Consider the following 22444-nt stretch of genomic DNA (forward strand, 5'->3'; position numbering starts at 1 on the left):
CTTTACGAATTCGTACAGCGGTTATTCTTGGGTTGATTTTTATTACTTTTTCCAATTGCACGTATTGCGATTATTTGACGCTTTGAATACTCATAACTGATAAATAATTCATTTTCCTCCAATAAAAGTAATCCGAATACAATGAAATCCTCTCGATGCAAAGTATCTTCGCGCCATGGGAGATTAAAATGCGCCTCTATAGGTAGATGGTTAGATATTGAACTACGGCCACCAGTGTGGTTCAAGTAGTTCAGCGTATCACGGCGTGGTGGCGCTCTTCTGTGAATTCGCCTTGCAGCTCGTTTTTGTCATTACGCCATGTTCCGCTGAGCATTACGAGTTTTAGTTTAGAGTGGGTAGGTTCGCAGGAAACTGCAGGTGCATCATGTGGTTGTGATATGACAAAGTGTATCGGAAGAGTGAATAATCATAATGAAGTGATAAGTTGGATTACTGACCGGAAAGTGGATAGTACCAGCTGACAGGTTGCATAGAATTGCTGGCTACAGGTGAGTCACCGCAGGTGGATGCTGTGCTTTGCCGACGATGTTCTTTTTTGTCATGCATTGTAAATACGGCCCACGGAGTTGTATCTTTGTGATGTGAGATGCAGTACAGGCTGGAAATCTTTATGTGATGCTGATGGATTTTTCAGCTAATGGAATTTGCGCGGAAACAACTTTTTAAAACTTTTCCAAACTTACCGTTACATGAGAAATCGATGGACTTGATTTTTTTTCCTTTTATGAACTATTCGTGGATAATTAATTTTTGTTTTTGCGGAGTTATAGATTAAGACTTTATTACATTTATCAAGATAACTTCTGGGGCATAGTTTTTTGACCCCTTATTCATTAGAGTTCGTATTAGTGCCGAGAAATATCGTGTTTTTATATTTCAATTTACATAAAACTTATGAAGAAAGATTTTCTCTTCTGTAACTCCTACTGCACTGTCTGCCAAGAAAAGCTATCGATGTATTGATGAAGTTATCCGCTAGTAGGTGGAGGGTAAAGGTTAAAAAAATGTTATATTTTCTGTTTTGAATTGCGAGTGAACGCAACAAAGAAATTGATATCTTACGCGGGAATCCGCTGTTCGCGCATCGCAAATTTTCGTGATTGATGGCTGTTGCCTTGGTTTTAAGTCTATCGATTTCTTCTTTGTTTGATAGGTGGTTGAAGGAAGATCATTGCGCCTAAGTAAAAACTTTATTCGGATTTTATCTGCTAATGTATTCCATTGTTGGAGCCTTTGTCTTGTTTCCATGTTTTCTTTCGTTTTACGAAAGTGTCAAGGAATTGTTTCAACTTTCAAATGCAGTGTACGGTCCACGGTCGGCCGTGCAAGGCATCTTCGGAGCACAAGTGGTCGTGTTATGTGATGTTTTGGGCAGGTGGGGGTCTTGCGTTGGAATGCGCTGGGGCAGTTGAGGAATGGACGCGACGACTTGATAGTTCCCTCTTGAGATTGTTTGGCGGGGTCAGTAGCAGGAAGCCGTGTCATGTTTATGTCAGGTGTGCCTTATCCCTTCTTATGTATTGGTGTTCATATGTTGTCTCGAATTGTGCCGGAGTGTAATTTCTTGCAAATGATGATTTAGTAACCTGTTCGAAGGCTTCACTTAGAAAACGACGTAATATACTTATGTATGGGAGAGTAATTTGGAGAGTTTGCAGTGGAGAGTATTCATTCTCTCACAGTTATTGAACTTGAAGGTTGTTTTGGAAAGTTAAGGGTGGAGGTAACCTAGGATTAAGGTTAGAGGTGTGTGAATTTTTCACATTCAGGGTATGGAACTAGTATTGCGTGGGTTTAACGCGAGGATATACTCGGGATTTGAACCCGGAATCCTTCGGCGAGTTGCCGCTCTCTCTACCCACTAGGACTCTTTCAAATATCTTTGTTTGCATCCTCTAACTCTTCCACTCGTATTCCATCTGCTTATATTCGGTATTTAAATTTATTGAGATCCTTCTCTTCGTCCTTCAGTTTCGCTGCTGAAATGCCAGCATCCCTTATGGAGTCGTTCGTTGTAGACCCGCATTGTAAATTTGATATATTCATTCTTTTATTTTGATATCCTATTAGGGGATTCGTATTTTATTTAAGGTTTTTATTGTACTTCAATGTTCAGAGAAATTATGGTTTTTTGATGCGATTTTTTAACCTGAGAATCCTAGCGGTCCGTGGACCCTTCGCTCTATAAATTTTGGTACTTACTGTTAGTGTATCTTTTACCCTGTTTCAAGTTTTATTAATGTCTGCTTATTTTTACTTTTTCATCCATATTCTTCCATTGACGATACGTTGCATTTTTATTACAGGGACGTATTTATTTTGAAGAATCAATTTAATATGTTGGAAATTTTTTTTATGTTATATCTACCATATGGAAGGAAATACTCCTTTGCTAACGTTGGCATAGTTTTAGTTTTGGAATTTATATTGTTGGGGTAGCTGCCGCGAAGAGCGGTGACCAGCAAATGGTAATAATTTTTTCGGAATGGTGTTGGTTGGCTATTTATCAATAGTGGCATGTCTAGCTGAAGCGATATGTGTTACAACAATATATCCTTTGTTGAAGGGGATGTTGTTTTCCGAGGCTTACCGAGCATTAGATATCTTTTAGAATAAAGAATCCAACCATAATATTAATGCAATACTTATATTGAAATTATATAAGTACGCCTGGAATATTTTTAGATCGTTATAGTGAAGATCTCTATTCGATAAATTTTTTATCAGGCATAGTTAGAGTGGTTTCACATTAAAAGAATGATTTTACTGTTAGCTGTAAATTCTCTGACGAAATGACTACGAACTAGTAGGTACTCGTAGGAGGGTTCGAAGTCGGATTACATTGAGTTAGCAAAGTACATACGTGATACCTGGCTTAACTAAAATTTACTTCGGGAGGGGAATGATGAATCAGATTGAGTAGTACAACACACCGGGTAATAATAATCCATGGAATTTTGGTTTATAATGTTAATCTATTTTTAGAAAAAAACATGCCTACATTTCGTATTTATTACAGAAAGTTACTATTTTTATTACGTTTTTTCCACTAAAATGATGTGGAAAATTCGTAATAGATTGGCGAGACAAGAGTTCTGGGAAAAGGGAGTGGGGTTTCCATTTCATCGACCTCCTTACCGTTCTTACACCACCGGTGTCTGTCATTGAGAGTAGTATTGAAATGTTACAGTTGTCACGATTGTACTCATGCTATGCTCAGTGTGTTGTAGTATTAATGAAAAGTATGTGACTATCGACCGTAACTGTAATTATCGCCGCTTTGTTCATGGGAGGGAGTAATTCAGATCCATTATTACATTATCCAAGATTGCCACTGAGTTCTTTAGCGCCTTTTTGCTGAGCCGATTATTTGTGTGTCATCTTTTTGCTGTCATGAATGTAAATCGTTTACTAAGGAATAGTAAAAATAATTTTGTCTTCTTCGATTTTTAGATTCTTATCGTTGATAACGTTTCGTATTCTATTCGTTGGCTTAAGTGTCTTCAGTTTCATGGCTACACGTTGTATCTATTGCATAACTATCATTAAAAGAGATATGCTTGTTATTCGGTATTGTATAAACTTTTCATCCAGAGGGTCTGTGTTCAAATGTGTGCATGGGCCAAGATCTTTCTGCGGAACTCTTCTCTAGGCGCTGTGGAACGTCCTTCGAGACGGACGTGTAAGCTCAGCTCCCCAAGTGGCGTCCTTCTCGAAGACGAAAATAATGTCAAATCCGAGTTTCGATTCTCTCTTTACATCATCTCCATCCTCTTTCTACATCCCTTCCATCCTCTTCGGATGGCATTAGCTGTTTGTCACTTTCTCCTATCACCTTCACTATTTTTGAAATATAACTTCCAGTGTTAGCGTTGTGTATTTAATGCAATTTTACTGACCGCCTACAGATTTTCGGTTCATCCCGATGTATTTCAGATAATGTGGATGCCAGCTTTTACTACGGATTTATTTAGTGCTCGCAGCATGTGATTCGACCTGATTTTTAGCAGTTTTGAATTTGCATATAGGTTCTAATAAATTTAATTGGCGTCTTTACTTCCCCTTCCGAATTGAGCTCTTATAATTTGGTCCACATGTGCTCATTTTAGCCTTGCTGGTCCCTTCCTTCTTTTTTCACTCACCCACCTCTTCCTCGTCATTCGGCTAATTTTTAAGGGTTGATTTAAGTTTGTGTATGTTTCTCATGAGTATACTCGTTCTGATTTTATTTCCCTTGGATATATTATTTGAAAAAGGAAAAAAATTACTTCTTTTTATCGGTAAACGTAGCTTTATTTATTCTTTCGGGTAGAGCTTCCTCCTGGGGATTACAGCTGCGTCGCCTTTTTGTGACTCTGGTGGCGAAGGAAGCCATGCTAATGCTTTTCGAATGGCGTTTCGAAAAGGCTGTGTGTGTTCACTGCCCCCTCAAGCTTTCTTCCCAGGGTCACCAGTATATTCACCTCAATCTGGTCTTGATTTTTTTTTACCTTCATTTGAATCAGTGGCGTAACTTTGATGGAAATGGAGGGAGATCCCCGTAGGAGCCTGAAAGTTCATGTCATCAAGCAAAATGTTTTGTATTATTACCCGGTGTGGTGTGCTTATCAGTCTGATCCATCCCTCATCTTCCCAAAGCCAGGTCCTAGCTACGCCGCTGCTTTCAATTATACGTGCATACCATCGCAATGCGGTAGAAATGATCATGATTAGAAGATAAAATAAAGGGAATGAGCAACGGTGGGTTTCATGGAAAGAATTGTTTGGTTCACTTTAGGAATGGTTGTCATGAGTTGTAGCAGTTGCAAAATGCATATCCTTAATCACTGTTCTCGATGGGACGTTACAATAATTGTCGATTGCATTTTCCATTTATTTCTCATCATGGCCACATAGAGCGGGGTTAGTGTAAGGGTTCCCCTCCCCCCACGCTAAATTTTTGAAGATATAGACTAAAGTGCATCCCATACCGATTCACCTCCCTCCCCCGAAATGCACCCCACACTCTGTACAACCCTCCAACCCCTTTCTCCTCCGCGAGTTTTTTGTCTACAGCTTTGTTTATCATTGATTTTTTCTTTCATTTGCTTATTTCTTTCTTCATGAATGGCGGATTCACTTGTACCACCGACCATCTTTCCTTAGCTGTCTATATAAGTATGTTTTTCCTCTACGTATTTAAAATTTTTGTCTATTGCTAAGAATGTTTGGTTGTAGCCCAAAACATCATCACATGCCTGTTCAAGTGCTATGGAATACTTTGATTTTCAGTACCATACAGTGCGAGTAACGCGTACCTGCTAGTTTTGGGAACTCACCTCCTGCGTTTCACCAATGTGGTCTTGATTGAGTTTGGCCTTATGGATCATTTTGCGGAGACGCTTAATTTTCCAGAGCCTTTTCACGGACTACTGAATGCTCTGCGCGTCTCAAAAAGTTACTGATTACTCAAGAAATTAGCGATTACTTAACTTATGGTAGATATTGGTGTTAAATATTATTGCTTTGTTTTAGCCACGATTTGCGCTTTTGGACTCAAAAACAACTCTTCAATTTTACAACCTTTTTGCAATAATTCTAGCTATCAAAAGTCATTAAATTATTTATTGGTCTGAACTTAACACCCTAGGAAAAAGTTGTGCTTTATTTTTTTCTACGTGACTTTAGCGTAGTGTTTTACTGTACTATAACATAATATAACCTTTGAAATAAGCTTTGCCTTTTCTTCTACATTTTGCTTCGGATTTTTAAATGGTATTTAATTTTTTCAAATTTAACTTGAAAACACGGTGGTTTCAGGCCTGACAATTCATTCTAAACGAGCGTGATGCGCCCGCTCCCAGCGGGCTTCCCCCGCTCTTTTCAATGCAGGTCCACAGAGGGATAGACGCGTTTCTAATTTTAAAATGTAGAAAAAAAGGCAGGGTCTTATGTACAAATTTAATCGGAATGTTCATGTACAAATTGAGGTCAGAGGACCTCTTTAAACACAGCATTGGAAGTAATTACACTATCCTCTGTTAAACGCACATGATGACTCATACTTACGTATCAGCAGTAGACTTGAATGTGGAATCAGCCGCATTTTGATAAAAGTTATTTAAAGAATGCGAGATATTGTTGTAAATGAACAAATGTGTCAGTTTGTGCGCCGTTAACGTCAGGGATATTTACCGTTTTTAATTATTTAAAAACCAATTTTAGGAATCAATAGCAATATTTAGGAAGTAAGATATGCCGTCGCATGTTCTCTGATAAATTCTGTGCATTTGGTACCTCATTTGTAGAGTTTGGTTGCGTATAAGTTGAGAAAAAGGTATCTATACAGTAGAAATAATATAGATGATAATCATAAAAAACACAAGGCATTTTTCACTGATTAATTTTGAATTTTCTGGTAAAATACGTTTACAGGCTGCAGGGCCTGTGTACTGGCGGTATTTATGTGAAAAATAATTGAGGCGTATTTATATATATATATTATATATAGCGCATTACATGTATTGGCGGCGGAGGGTTATTGCTTTTTGGGTGACAGTGGATAGGTATGGTCTCCCACGACCTGCCGTCTGGGTTCATGTTAGGATTCACCTTCATACGAATTTGCTCACGCTTCAGGACACGTTTACCTTTTTTTAAGATCATTTTATTGAGTATAGATAGAATTTCAATGTTGTTTCTACATTGCATGACCGTCTATGAGTAAGTAATTTCAGACTCCTCCAGTGGAGTCTTTAGTGAAGCATTTCACTATGCGAGGATAATGTATTTAGCGATTATATGAAAGAAAGACTTCAGTGTCACTTGACACTATTTTATCTCTCTTTATCCCTTACCTATCTATATGGCTCCTACTACAATCTCTTGTTTTACTCTCTGTAACCAACGCGCCAACTCAGCAGAAAACACTACAAAATCATAAAGCAAATACAGGAAATGAACTTCAGAAAATTAAACACACCAGAAGAATGGAGACTTACTTATCAGCCTGCATAAAAGTGATTTCGGTCATTCAAAGTATATGCATCAAGATTAACTTTGAATGTGCTATTCTTGGTTGCGGTGTAATGAAGTGTGTGTTTGGTGTTCTGTGGAGGGGAATCCAGTCCTCGCTCTGTAAATTTAGTGTGGAAACAGTGAGAATGTTGGGGCCACTTACGGTCGACCATTATTCTCCCGTTGGAGGGAGATTTTTGTGGGTTTATTGAGGACGTTTTAGAACGAGATACCCTCTTTTCATATGGATGTTGGGAAGATGATTTTTAAGCGTTTGAACATAGTGTTAGAAGCACTTATCGAGCAGTCATTTTCTTAGATCAACGGCCTAGAAATTGAGATTTCTCCTGTTTCCTTTGCTTCAAGTGGAAGAGCCGTTAGCGGAATAGTCAACGTACATAATGTTATCGCTACATTTCATGCATCAATATAAAATAATGAGTGAACATTTCTGGAGAAAGAATAAAAGATATTCCGTAAGTATACCGTTGAAGAAAGGAAATAAGTAAAATATTCTTATCTTTATGCCCAAAGCTATTTTTTATCTTTTGACGTAAGTATTAAAAGAACTTAAAAATTCAATAGATTCACAATCTTCTACTCTATTCTTGGTCCTCGCGTGGTTCGCAGTTGTTCACACTTTTGCGTTATCCTCGCAATCCGTCCGTCCTGTGGTTCCGCCCCTCTATTTATCCATCTCCCTGTGTGAGAAAATGATCCACAGCTCTGATGACGTCGCTTGCTCAAGAGAAGTGGGCTGCAACTTATGCGTTTTATTGCTTTAAATTTCAATTTTTTCTTTCCTTACCATCCATCGTACACATTTAATTAGTAGCGATTTAATATGCTAGTTTGCCACCCCAATGGAGTTAGTGTAGTTGTCCCCTTAACATGCGGAGTGCAATAATTGGATATGTGTTATGATGTAAGCAATAGCATTGAAAGCAAGGGATTCGGAAGAGACTGTAGTTACTATGAAAAGATAAAACTGTAAGAATTAGGGGCGATTTTAATATTTCATGAGATAGAATTTATCGTCGGCGTTTAGTTAGCGAGCTGATTTTCATTATTGGGTTATTGAAAGCCACGTAAGCCTGTTTGGGGAGGATACATTTTTTATTCTCTTTTCATCATCTCCTCCGTGGTATGTTTTTGCCAACTTTCCCGTTGGGTCTTGGCGAAAAAGAGGTGAATAAATATCTTTTAATGATTTACCCTTAGAGTATATAGTTCAATAGTGTGAGCGTGTTCAGAGTGCTTCATTAACTCTATGAATTTACATCACTGAAATGTTCTCTCCCCCTGGGACATTCTCAATAAAACTGCAGGCGTGATTGGGTGGGTGCATTCCGCGCGGTCGCGTGGTAGTGCGAGGGGGAAGGGGTGGGGGAAGGCCTGCCGAGGGAATGCACGTGTGTGACTCACTCTGATCGCTTTGCCTCCCCTCCCCTCGTGACATTTCTGTCTACAGACGTCCGCCGCTTGCGCAACCGAAATGCGTGCGCAACGCGTCCTCAACGCTTAGACCGGGCGCGATCGTGCCAAGGAACATCTTTTACCAGACTCCTTTACAGGGATCAGCGTGTCTCTGAACCAATGTACTGCATCAAGTAAATTATAACTCATTATTAAGTTATAAATAATTATTGATTAACCTAATTTTTTAACTCTGACTGCGTGCATAATGAGAGTATTGCTAACACCGCGTCGAATGAATTGAATGAATGAATTTTATTATTATTTATAATTATGTATCGCGACAACTCTGGTATATTTTCCCTCCCTGCCATTGTAATATATATGGCCCGCTTCCGTGAATGGATTTCCGACTCCTTGTCGAGAATGTTCTGAGTCACTATAAATGTGAAAAGAATTCCTCTTTCTCATCAGTGCTGGATTATAAAATGTAATATTTACCTATTTTATATCAAAAATTGAGAGGAGATTTTTTTAAATGTCTCCATCTCAGTGGTTCGTATGCTAAATGGCTTTTTGTTGGGAATTGAGATTGAAGTTTTAACTCCAAACTTATGGTGAATATAAGCTTCTCTGTATTGTGTAAGGCATTTGGAAAATAATCGCCCCACTCTTACGGAAACAATACTCTTTTTATATGTGGGAACGAACCTGAATGACGCAATCTTCCGGTCGAGTGATAATTAGTCCTGAACTCCTTTTGCGAAAGGTGGAAAGCTGTGTCTCAACACCTCCGTGGGCTTGGGTCTGTGTGTCATGGAACCCAAGCGCATTCGTCCGTGTTTTGTTTCCCCCTTCGGTTGCTACTCGCGATGAACAGTGCGCTAGGTCGTGCATTCAACACGCCCGTTTCTCCATTCTTAACGATTCGTAGTCTCTCTCTTGACGTGCAACGAATATCCCTCACACTGCTGCTCTGTCGCCTCTTCGTCCGCTCTAGAAACCTGTGTGCACTTCGTATATTTAGGTACACTTTTTAGGCTGGGGGCTCGATAGTCTTGGTTGGGAATTATCACGGATTGTCTAGAAGCGGCGTGGAAATGTCTGTGTCCGTTTGTCTCCGTGTTCGCGGGGCAAAATAGTACTGTATCTTAGAGTGCAATCAACAGAATATTTACAGTTTGAGTATGAAGCTTATTATGGAACTATCTTATCTTAATTCTTAGAGTGGTGTTAGTTGCCTCTGTGTAAGTTTTCGTGTATTTTTACGTCACTGTGCGCATGTGAGTGTTTTTGTCAGTTTACTTCTTTTCGTGGTGTAAATAAGCGCATTACGCTAATTTTTCGAGGAATTTTAAAGATATTTTTTATGGAAACCTTGGCTTTTCAATTTTTTCTTTTTCTTTAACTTTAACCACAATTCCTCGCATTATCTTTTGAAAAAATACATAGCACTGCCGAGGATCAGTAACCTTCAGGTCATCGTATTTTTGAGTAAATGTTGTTTGTATGATCGAAGGCATTGAGTATTTGCATTGTAGAGAGATGCATCACAAGAGTTTTACTTTCTGTATTAAATTAAACGCTAATTAAGTCAAAATGAATAAGATGGTATGCAATCGCATTATCTCGTACTCCGCTGTTATAGATAAAGAATTTTCTGTGGAATATTTCATTATTGGACTCTATTTGAAAATATAAATATAATACATCAGCGATTTCCAATTTTTATCATTTTTAATATTCTGCCTTAAATAATGAATAGTAGCATTCTATTGCATTATCGGGATCGTTCCGACACTTCCGCATGTTCCAAGTCAACGCGAGGGAAGATGCAGTGAAGACGTACCTCAAAATTGCGATTCACACGGTCCAGCACATTCCGAAAATTTACATTCGAGCGGTGATAGTTCCGGAGATTTCAACGGCTGATTAATGATGTTGAATTCTTTCAAACAAATGGCTAGTTCTTTTTGTATTTTTAAGGGCCTCCTTTATTACGGGAAATGGCGAAAAAACCGTCGCGATAGTGTATTTGTTTGTTGAGTGTCTATGTCTTGAATATTTTTCGCTTCGACTCGACGATTCTAATCGTTATGTGTTTGGTATTTACGCCTTCGCAGGTGCTACAACGGGAAGTTTTATTATGGCAGACTACCGTTGAAATTAATAAGTTGAGTGAATTATGCCCAAAGACAGGAAATCTAAATTTTGAAGGAAAATGTCTTCGAATCTGGCTGTTCCAATAATTTCAAATCCAATGATATTACGCATGACTACTTCTATTACTGACTACTACTACGACTATCATCGGTTAATTTTACTCTCTGCCTAGCCCACGAAGTTTATGCCTGTTTGGACAATCGTAAAACGCTGCTTCGGATATATTTTACTTCCATCTTTAAATGTTCCGTTGCACAAATACTTAAATGAATGGGTAAAGTTGTCTTTTTAAGAATGATTTTATCCTTAGAGGTTTGGGGAGCTTACTGAAAAAGGATGAAATTCAAGGCAGTATTTGTAATGGTTACAATCGTAGAGTGGATGGTTTGCAATACCTGAGCACGCTCCGTATTTGTTTTTGAACTCATGATATTCTCGACCATCGCAGCGCGTGGACCAACTCTGTTGATTCTTCCTTCATCTCAGCCGCCCCTGAATCACTAATAAGGCCCTCACCCTTTGTATTCCCTGTCTTACCTTTTCTGTGCTCAACGGTCTTTGCTCAAAGCCGCTCCCAGAACAACGCTCTCCATTTGAGTGTTCATCAGGATCGCAGCGCTTGGGTCCTCCCCATTTCCCTTTCATTTTCTCCCTCGCTGCGGTCCTTCTGCCTGTTCAAAAGGTTGCAAGTATGTAAGTGCGTTCGTGACGGGCACTTGTGGGGCACTCGGGGTTGGGGGCAGTGGATTGACGTTGAGCAACCCACGGCCATTGTCACGCAAGTGCCGGAGAAAGATTTGCTACGCGGCTGAGAAAGAAGGGCTTGAAAGGAGGTGTGCTCTCTTTGGAGAATGAAAATCTTGAGCATCCGCCAATTCAGTTCCCTTCAGCAGGCAGCCCGTCGTTCGTTTCGTCTCCGCGCTTGCCCTTGGTAGCGGTGACTGCAGTTCTTTTCTTAGGACAATGAGCTTTGCTGCGTGAATCAGCTTTTATTCTGTCGTTCTTCCTCCACTTGCGGGAGCTTGCGGTGTTGATTTACCAATTCAGTTGTTCAGAACGCTGATTGCAATGATTGTTCCATCTATTGTGTGTGAGTGGGACAAACGAAAACGAGAGCAAGGAATACGAGAAAGAAATACATATATGCTTAACCTAGCCGACGATTTTTGGGAGAAATCAATTACGAGGATTTGCTGCGTAGTGAATTGACGTCTTCTTTTTTGCCATGGTGTTAAGAAACCTTGTTCGTTGAACGTAATGGTTTATTTTCCAACTCGTTTACTTTTCAACTGAAGAATATAATCCAGGTCTATCCTGTATATCCTCGTAATTGCTTAGAGACAAATTGTAATTTTTTCTCTTCTTAGTATGATCATGATTTTTGCCTATTGTAAATCTGTAAATGTAAACGTTCGATGCTGGGGATTAGTTGGAGTCATTGCTGAGGATTTACGTTCGGTGTTTAAGTACCTATCATATCGCTGTACATTTTATAAACTTAACGATGGTTAAGTCCGAAGATGGGAAATCTAAAGTCCAATTAAAGTTAGTAGGAGTTGTTTCCTTGGAACCGGTTTTTTGATTGCCTTACACAATCATGAGTGGGGAGGGGAACAGGTATAAAACCGATGAGGGCTAGCCTAAGAGTGCATTTGTTTCTGTTTTATTAAGTTTTCGAGTGGGTGGAATAGCTTGTTGTTTATGCTGCTTATTTCTGACGTTCAATACATTTAAATCACCATAAATTAACTGAAAGCTTTTCCTTTTGACGGTTATCATTATTTGCAGTATCAATCTCTTCCCCTGGAGCCATGCAGGTTGTTCCTGGCTGTTAGTGTAAAGTCGTAGGTATCTGGTAAATAGTATATTGCGGTCGCTAACCCGATACCAATCATGTATCTGAAAGAGGAATGTGTGCTGTGATCATTTTACTTCGCCTCGGCTGGAGAAAGGCGAGCGAGCCAATTTTTTAATTTCTGCTCTTGCGATCGCAAAAAAAATAATGAGAAATAATGTGCAGCGTTCCCTTGGGAGATGCCCATTACGTGAGTAAGAGAAGAGTGAGTGCGATTGAGGTGTCTCCCTCTCTGCTGCTATTTCATTTCGTGTCCGGGGATGAGGGAATGAAAGTAGCTCTCGGCCTCTGTTATTATCGTCCCATCATCCTCTGCTTCCCGTGGCTTCCCCACTTCATCGCTGGAATACCTGGGGTTGCTGCTGCTGTTGGGCGTCGCAAGGGTATGGCGAAAGGGTGGGTGGGCCCAGAGAGTGCGCTGCTGCCGTTTTGCTCTGTGTGCATGCACTGGATGGGCTGCCTCTCTCCTTCATGCTTGCGCTCGACTTAATTAAGGCAACCAGCAATCCTCCCCAGCCCTCTTTCAAAAGCCCTGCCTTAACTTTTCTCCTTGGGGCTCTCGCTGCATTGTTGCCCGAATGGAGTTTTCTTGGTTTTCCCGGTTAGCTAAGGGGACTTCGCAGCGGAGGCCGTCATCCGCCCCGTGAAAGCTCCATTTAAGTTAAGCCACCTATTTAAGAGTTTTTTGAAGTTAGCCTGACTAGAGGCTTATTGCCTCACAGGCTACCTTACTTCCATGATTGTAAATTTATGCAAATGTACAGAATAAAATATAATAATGTGCAATCTCCGCATTCTCTTCGGGTTTTCACCGCGTCCGTTGTGTTTTGGCGACAGCAGTTTCGCTGACATTGCAGTCAGCGCCTTCAGGTCGAAGGTGAGGTAACTCGGAAAATTTTCCACCTTATGAGAGATGGACAACCACCGACCAATGAGAGAGCAGCAGCGGGATGAAGAGGCCACCACCGGATTAATGTGTTATGTTTCTTATTATTTTGGAGTACGAATGGTTCGAATCGGTTTACAAAAATGTCCGCAGTGCGGCGATGAGTGCAGAGCGATCCATTTATTCTCAATGTTTGCAAAACTGTATTTGGAATCACAAGGAATAGCATTTAAAATTATGAATTTGATAGATCACATAATCGCGAATCCCATTTAGAGGTGGGCGGCGCCTCGTCGTCCTTTCATGCCACGCTCCGAAATCCCGCCGGAAAATCACCGAAAATTTTAGCGTTGGTGGCGTCATTGTGGGTTATTAAAAAGTACTAAAAACTATCCAAATGATTACAGGTTTTCAAACGGTTGTACGTATTCACCAGAGTTCGTGCATCATCCATTTATATTTCTGTAAGGAATATGCTCGCGGTTGGCTAGAGGAACAGTTGGGAAGAGGTACTTGAGTACCTACTTGAAACTAGCATAGCCTACCGGAGGAGGCGAAAAAGGAAATTGACATTTGCTGTAAAACTATGGAAGATCGAGTATGTGCTTGGAAATCTTGTTGTTATAGTAAGTGCACTTCCGTCCGTGCTTTAACTATTACATTCTTACTCTGCTCATAGGTAAAAATGTGTCGTACATCATGGTGGGGCGTAACGCATCGGAGGGTCTCTTTTGGCGGCTGCGTCTGGACTGAATATCTATGTCTGTGATGTGTATCTCATTTTGCACAAAATATTATCTAATTTATTATTAGAATGAGTATCACAATAAAGACGATGAATGTATATTTTACTATTCCTTAATAATAATATTTTTCAGCTTGTTGATGGCGTCAATTTAGTAATATCTTGAGACCATCGCTGTTGAAATTTTTTGTATACATGGATTGATGTCATTGACTGAGTTATCTAAGCCACCGTATGTACGCCTTTGAATTAAGGCCAAGTTTCGTTAGCTAAACATTTTTGTTAGTGAAAGTGAAGCTTTTTTTGCCATTAAATACTTCCTGGAACTCTATACCAAAGAATAATTTTCTTATATCCATTGGTATGTTCATGTACATGATGATGACGCCAATGGAAGACGTTTCGTTACCCGTCGCTTGTCTCTGTTTCTTAAAGTATTAATGAAGGCCTGTTTAGGTGTATTTCTGTTCAAGGTATCCTAGAAATGCACCCATTATAGATGGTGCTGTTGGGTTACTCTGTTTTGATACCTGATGAGGAACTTTTTGCTTCATGCGATGGGTATTGTCTTGAGGGGTACAAAGGCTGTACGATAAAGGCCTTCCTTAAAAGTTTTATGTTTTCTTTCACAGAATTTTATAATTGCTGCGATGAAATTTTTATGTGGTTTTTGCGCATGTATGGGTCGTTATTCATTCCTACTCCCGCCAGAAAAACTCTTCGGATTTTCTTAATGTGGTGGAAGATTCCACAAAAAAGTTATTTTTGTAGAAATGGCACCTTCTTATTCGACTGTGCATAAACTCCACTCCAACACACTACAATCTTCAAACTTGATTTTTCGCTTGAGATTATGGCAAGTGATGAACAAGTAACCGTTGGGCGTCGGAAGGCCAGGCCTCACTCAGTTGCTGTGATCTTATTTTGTCACAGAAGTTATGGCCTCTGTATAGGTTGCAACACCTTTGGAATACGTGTCATGTTCGTCTGAAAAGTAGGTAAAGCTGCTTTGACACCGCCTTGTTACGCTGGATTAGTCAGCGGTTCGTGCCCGAGCGCTAGACTTATCATACGTATTATTCTTTTCTACTCTCATTCTTCTGTTTGTAAACACGGGTCGGCCTTGCGTTCGCAGCCGTTTCTTGGAAGAAAAAACACGTCATGTTCTAAATCGCCTTTTCTTCGGCCTTACGCGGCACGGATAGGAATTCCGATATAGCAGACGCGAGCAGTATTTACGAGCCGAAGCATGTTCGTCCGACTCTCGAATAAGCATTTATTTTATGTCCTCCTTTTTATCGCAAAACCTTGATGATGTCGCCGACGCGTGCTTTTCGTCCGCGATAATAAATTTCTTCGATCTCGAATGCGTGTCAAAAAGAATTTTCATTTTGGACTCTTAATTTCTGCTAAGTGGCTGTTTGTACATTAATTATTCATGGTTGCATTTTTTTTATTGAATTTGATGTATTTTATTCTTTTGTCTGGTTATTGATATTTTTTCTGATGCATATGGCATGGTTGACTTAATTAAGTGAACTTGAGGTCCCTTGTCATAATCCATGTAGCTCATTTTAATGTAGGTGGTTGGGTCGTTTAATAAGACGCGGCTATTGGAAAGGATAGTGGGTCATCACCTCGATGCACCCCCTTTTCTTATAAAAGAATACTTTAAAATCAAATCAATGTTTGATACTCGTGCTATCTTGATATATTTAGATATTAATTATTATTTCTTTCTTGAAAAATGGGTGCTTCTCGATATTCAACTTAAATGATGTGTTCTGTACTCATTGGTTTATCGACAGAATTACTGATTTGAGAGGTTTTCATCATGATCGACGGAGGAGATAAAGACCGCGGTTTTAGGGTTGCTGTTGATGATTTTAACTCCTGTCTGTAGACCTTTCTTCTGTAAGACTGTAGACCTTTCGTAAAAATTAAGTTTGCATCTTATTAGACTAATGGGAAGGTGGTGCTGCAAAAGAATTTGAATTTGCCGTTTTGAATTTTCAATTAGATCTCTTCGCGTTTAACCCTGTACCGAATTGCAACCTTACATGGATATAATTATATTAGTTACAAACCGCTGAAAATTTTAGTGTTCTGTGAAAGTGCGTTTGTGTTGCAATATCGGGTAGCATGGGGCAATGCACGATGGGTGGGAGCTCATTTCACCGGCACATCTGTGTTCGTGTTATTTTTTTGTATTGTATATTATTTTGTGACTGTGTAACCTGTGTAGCATGTAACACTGTAACAGCCTATGTAACCTGCAAATGGGGAACGTATTGTATGCTGCATACAGGTTATTGATCACCCCCTGCCCAACACCCAATAAACTGCTCCCAAGGTATCATTTAGAAGTTGCAATTACGCGTAGAGGTCGAAGGGTTAGAGCGTGAATGAATTATTCCGTTTCACACTTAAAATGGAGAAAAAAATCCATTAAAGTCGCAGTTTATTTACTTTGCAATAAATAAATTTATTTTCAGGAATAAGTGATAATAGTTGAATTGTGGTTAATTCACAAAGTGTATAAAATGGCACGGACTATTACCATTTACTCATAGTTCTTCTAGAAACCCATGGCCATTCTAGAAGTTAATCCGTCTAAATTCCTCCAATGGGTCTAGCCATTCAGGACTTATGCGTATGCGAGTAATAAATTATGAACGGAAACAATCTCGCTTTGCTATTCTTACCACTCTTTGTTTTCCATATTAATTGTTTTTTGTTCGTAAGGCTTTTACAATTTTTTCTCGTCCCTTTTGATGCTTTAATTTGTTTAATTGTTTTAATCCTGCGAAGTGATGGTTGCAATCATTGCAGTAATTATTAATTACTACGAAGCACTCGTTGGAGAAATGTGGACTACGTCATAGTTATTCACCAATGTATACAGAGCAAGATGAAAATTGCCGTTTTTTTACTTTTTAAATTATCAATTTCCCCTTATTTTGTTATGATAAATATGACTCCAATGATCTCTGCCTGCGATGGAAGGTGCTGCCTTCTTTCTTGCCAAACGGTCAAGGATTTTGTCGAGTACTCCTAAAAGATCGCTCATGAGAATGTGTGCTGTCATGCATAGCCCTTACTTTTATCAAGATTAAAAAATGGATTGTGACCACTCGTATTGTTTGTCGTGTGAATCTGGGTGTTGTGGTAAGAGTGGCCTTAATACTACACGCACTGATTGGGAGGGGGTGAATGATTAAATTTTGGCGATTAACGCATATGATTGAAAATTTTCCAGTAACCTATGTATTTCTTTGAAGAATTAAATAGAAAACGGGGATATGCAGCGGACTAGTACTTAATAGCTACTGTGCTCCACCGCTGAAATGGGTTATAGTATAATGGTCAGACCGTTTATCACTGCATCGGGGAGATTATTGGAAGTAGCTTGAAAATAAACTTTCCGTTCAGTCTTTATTCTATTTGCGGATCAATATACCATTTCATTTGATGAATGGTTTTTAGTATGTTTTTTAGATTTGTCTGAACACAAAAATAAACCTGGTCTCTTCGATTTAGCAATATTATCTAGTAGCGGTCACTTTTCATTGAATCGTTATCTCACTTTGCAGCCAGCTTCGCGGTGGGTCGTTTCAGCGATGCACTGTTTGTTGCTTTCACTGTACGTGTTTATTCAGAGGATAACGCTGTGGTTTTGTGGAATCATAAAATTAATTTAACGAAAAGGGCAATCTTGAGATATTATGCGTTAAGCCCGATGTGGTGGGGCTCTTTCATTATGAATGTTATGTTCAACGAAATGCAGTTATCCACTTTTTTCCCAAATAAATGTGTGAAATTGCAATGCAATTAATTCAACAGAACGTAATGACTCTTTCCAATTTATTATTAGTGTGCTTGTCAAAAAATAAGGTGTATTTCTCTTAGTTTTTGTCATGGGTGCCCATTTACTTATATGTGTCCGAATCTTGATTTGATGATATCTTTCGTTTCAGCGTCTGCCTCGCCGTTTCTCGTGTGGAACAGCAGCATGACCTGTTGCCGCGATTGGGGTGCCTGGAAAGGGTGAGAGCGGGAGGAAGGAGGAGAGGATGGGGGACCGAGGAAGACGCGTGGAGATGCCGGCGCACCAGAGGCCGGGCCAGCGGGAGGACGCAGGAGCGCGGTCAAAGGTCTGTGTCCACACCCACGCACACTGCCTCCCTACCCGCTTTTGTCAATAGTCTCATCTACTGCTCCTATTGTTGTCTCATCTATTGCACCAATAGGCTATGAAAAAAAGAGATACGTATTTTTCCGTTTTGAAGTTTTGAATTTGAATTCCTTCCCTCAGGTAAAGTAAGGACTTACAATCTTGTGTTGTTAGTGAATTCCTTCCCCTCAGCTCTCTGAAGAGGACCGCATTTTGGTCGAAAAACGACTATACGACGCTCGCGGTCCTCGTTCTTTAGTATTGTGTGTTTGTGTAATTATTGACTGCGCTCTCTTCGAGCTGTTCTCAGGGAAACTCGTGCCCTACTGTGTGTGTGAGTAAAAGGTTTGAGTGCTTGTGAGTGCGATTGTGGTAATCACTTGATTTCCTTAGGAGGGTCCCATTAGCTCTGCGGAGAACCACAAGTTTTAACCCAAGTTACTTTGGCGAGGTTACTTCAGCCTCGCAAAGGATAACATCTTGGAGGCGGGCGTTGTCTGTTGTGGTCCCTGGCGGTGAAGTAACAATCCCGCAAACCTCAACAGAAGTGTGATTGTGTTAATAACCTGACATCCTTAGTTGGGTGCCGTCAGCTCTACGAAGGATCCAAGGTTACAACCCAAAGTTACTTTTGCGAGGTCCCCACAGCCTTGCAAAGGTTTCCATTGGTAGGATATTTCTATTTTATGCGTCTGTGGTAGTCCCTGGCAGGGAAGTAATATTACCGTATACTTCCGCAGGAGGGTTTCCCCGGTTTTGATTGGACGAGTGGTGCCAAATTTTATGGCCATTGGAGATTCTTTCTTAAACTGTTGTAGGTACTTTTTAAATAGTATTTGTAAAATATGGTGTACATTGAATGTTAATTTCACATTGGAAGGAGAGGCGCTATGAGAAAGTGATAAGCCGTGGGTAGCTACAATGAGATGGTCAATAACAGCTACAAAATGGTTGAGGAATAAGTTAGAGATAGGGTTGACTAGAGGTATTTAGAAATGCGTTCTCAGGATCAATCGATTTGAAGAACTGGATGAAGACAATGTAGGGCGATTGACATGAAAAAATAGGGTTAAGGAATTTGGTCGAATGGAATTTAGTGAGATAATTGGCTTAATAATAATTTTATTTCTGTGCATAGAAACGGTCTCTGCACCTGGTGATGATGATCCGCAGCCATGGGAACCCGCGTTTTGCCATTGGCTGCATGGGCGTTCTCGCCACTTTACTTTCATTTTAGAAAAGGATCCCCACCAAGTTTTATTTGATCTTGTTTGATATTTTCGCCTCCATTCTCGGGGCTCTCCTCTGCGCACCGAGCCACTTTGGCGGTCATGTGTGCTAAAGGTCCGAACGGAAAGACTTCCTATCGATGTTATCGCCTGTCTTCCAATTGGGTGGTGGATCCAGCCTCGGTCCATCATTGAGAATTCACGCGGTGATCTCGTTTCGCGAGGAAAAAAACGAAGGTGGTATGAGAGACCCTTGATCTCGCCGTTTCCGAGAAGCGCGTATTGTCGTGCTGCCCTCGTCGAGTTCCCCCACTTAGCCATTCGTTCTGAGCGAAGGATTTCGCCCAATAATGCTTTTTCCTTTTCCACACGCTGGAGCTTCTTTTGGAGTGGAATGGAGGATACCAGAGTGCTAGTTATTTCCAGGTCTCCTTTTTGGCCTCCTCTTATTTCTTGAATTCGTGTAGAAAGATATTTTACTGGTGGGTTACGCGTCATCGTACTGCGTGCTTCCTTGCCTATGGTAAAATTTATTTAGAGTAAAATGTATCCCCTTAAACCGTCTCTTAGCGATTGGCTATGGCTATAATTAATGGGTTTGGGCCTTGCAAGAGAATATGTTTAAATAAGATTGGAATAGTCGATGGGCGTATTCACCATTTCTCTTTGTTTTCGTCCCTGTCGGAACGATATTGTATGAGTTGATTCGTAACGGCAAAGTTTACGACTTCGTCTCGTGTGCGTATGACCGTAGAATTCTTGAAAACCAATGGCAATACTTCATATGCATTTTCTATTCGTATGTTAAAAAATATCAAGGTTTGATAGTAAAAACCTTTGGTTGATGAGAATCCACTGGCAACTATTTTCGGCATGATAAGCCGTCAGGCGATAACATTTCAATTTATTATATGCCATCTCAAATCAAAGAAAATATTTCGAGTAGCCTACAAGAATCAGAAATTATTTCCTCCTAGCAGCCAGGAATTCCACATTCTTTTAAGTGATTGCGTTTGGATGGATAGCATGGTGACGAGATACATTTGTGTGCGAGCTAGAACCAGTGAAGGGTCTTTATTACGTTGGAACTGGAGTGCACCACTCCTTTACGATTGATTGAGAGCCGAATGCAGCGAGGTGGAGTGCTCGTTTGCCGCCTTAGGACACTCTTCGCGGAGGTAATGTCCCCTCTTTCCCATCGCGTCCTCCTTCAAGGCAATATCCGCCACTTTTCCATTTATGCCTCGCCCCGTGTATGAATCGGCGGAGTGAGGGGGTAGTTGTATCTTCCCTCTCGTGTTCTTGAGAGGGAGAGGGGCACAAGGGGATACAGTGGAGATGGAGGGAGGGTGGTTGAGGGGGCGTTTCCCCCTAACCTCACCCTGCAAGATTGAGACGAAAGCACCGAAGGGGGGGGGGGGGAGGAGGGGGAGTGGTTTCCCGTTACCGTTGGAAGATATTGCGGTGCTGAAGAACGATGGGTCTCTCTCTCTCTCTCTCCGCTTTCCTCACTCGCATCATCTTTTTTTAGCAGAGTGGGATCTCGGAGGAGAAGGAGGCAGACTTCCTCGCTATTTGCATATCACACGGCACATTTTGTCCGCTTTTTTCATCCATTCATTGGCTGGCCCGGCCCATCACCAGCCATCAACGGTAATCTGCCGGATTCGTCGGTGGCGTGGTACTGTCCTCGCTTCCTAACCCAGGGGTCTCGGGTTTGGGAGAAATTAATACTTTCACCAATTTTTGGTGAAATCTTTTTTTAATTTCGGATAATTTTAAATGCAATAATTTGTGCATTCGTAGATTTCGGCAGTGAGTGTTTGGTGATAGGCTTCATAGGTCTAATCTGTTGCCTGTTTATCGACGTCGGAGAAGTAGTTGACACCTGGCTTGGGATTCTTTAAGGTTACGAGGTAATTTGTTTGGTCATCAATCCCAAATTTGCTGAGATGTGTGTAGCTGTCAGAGCTTAACGCTGTTGCGAATTGGCGCAGTTATTACGTGCAGTTAAAATTTTGGAAATAGTGTGGTTGTGTGTTTTTTTTGGGTTTTTTTGTGTGTTGGTAGTTGGTAGATCGTTGCTTATTGGGTAGAGCGCTTGGATGCTGTTGTACGGATCTTCGGCTCGAATCCCAGGAGAAGCCATCGTGATCACCCAACCACAAATATTGGAAGCGAGCGGAGGGAACCCCCCACACCTCCATTCCAGTTCAAGGTCAGCTCAAAAGTACAATTACATAAAGTGTGTCACACTTTAACAAAATGACAAAACATAAATATTCGTGGAGTTGCTTACTAGTAGGCTAGCGCCTCTTCAGAATTACTGGGGTTCAGAACACTAGTACGGAAGTGGTATTGACGTGGCCTTCACCCAAGGGACGGCGGGAAACCCATGAAGCACCGTTTGAATATGTGAATGTTATCCGCCTTCTACTTACTCCGGGGCGAGGTATGCCCTAATGTATACGGAGCAACCTTTGGGTTGAATCACTCAGTGTGTATTTTTGGATGATGCCATCAAATTTGGGCGATGTGATGGTTTATCTCGCTCTATATTCATGAAATGTCTTTTATTGCGAGGGCTAGTAATGGTTTAGTGGAAAGTGCTTCCGTTTCTCTTCCATGTTCCATTTCCCTAGGAGAACTGAGTGGAGAGCTGCGTCAAACCAATCCTAGGATTGTTGACCAGTGATGATGATGATGTTCCATTTCCAGTCTCCACATTTTCCCATCTTTGACGTTTTATTTAAAACCAATATTGGGTGATTCCCTTATGTTCTGAGTCTGGGTTGACCACTTCACCGGCTGCTGTTTATCATTTAAGCGGATGATTTTAAGAGGTCACCCTCCTCACTCACGGAAACCTGTCATTAACTTCTTCTGCCTACTTCTTCCCCTCCATCCTGATTCCGGTTTCTTACCCACCAATTCCTCTCGAATACCGTGCATTGAGTCC

The 22444-nt window shown here is 40.6% G+C and overlaps 1 protein-coding gene across 9 annotated transcripts in view; it reads left to right on the forward strand.

Moving 5' to 3' along the window:
• Positions 1 to 320: 320 nt before the first annotated feature.
• Positions 321 to 22444, forward strand: part of LOC124159528 (rho GTPase-activating protein 23-like) — a 653624-nt gene continuing 631500 nt past the window's right edge. For 7 of the 9 annotated variants that reach the window (XM_046535399.1, XM_046535403.1, XM_046535401.1 and 4 more), the window contains exons 1-2: positions 322 to 509; positions 18060 to 18236. In XM_046535399.1, coding sequence (XP_046391355.1) covers positions 18156 to 18236 — 81 coding nt within the window. In that variant the 5' untranslated portion in view covers positions 322 to 509; positions 18060 to 18155. Of the gene's footprint in view, positions 510 to 18059; positions 18237 to 22444 lie in introns of all 9 variants that reach the window. The other 2 variants (XM_046535407.1, XM_046535408.1) reach the window with 1 other exon arrangement.

The sequence above is a fragment of the Ischnura elegans genome, chromosome 5 (assembly GCF_921293095.1).
Source record: "Ischnura elegans chromosome 5, ioIscEleg1.1, whole genome shotgun sequence".
In the NCBI taxonomy this organism is placed as follows: Eukaryota; Metazoa; Arthropoda; class Insecta; order Odonata; family Coenagrionidae; genus Ischnura; species Ischnura elegans.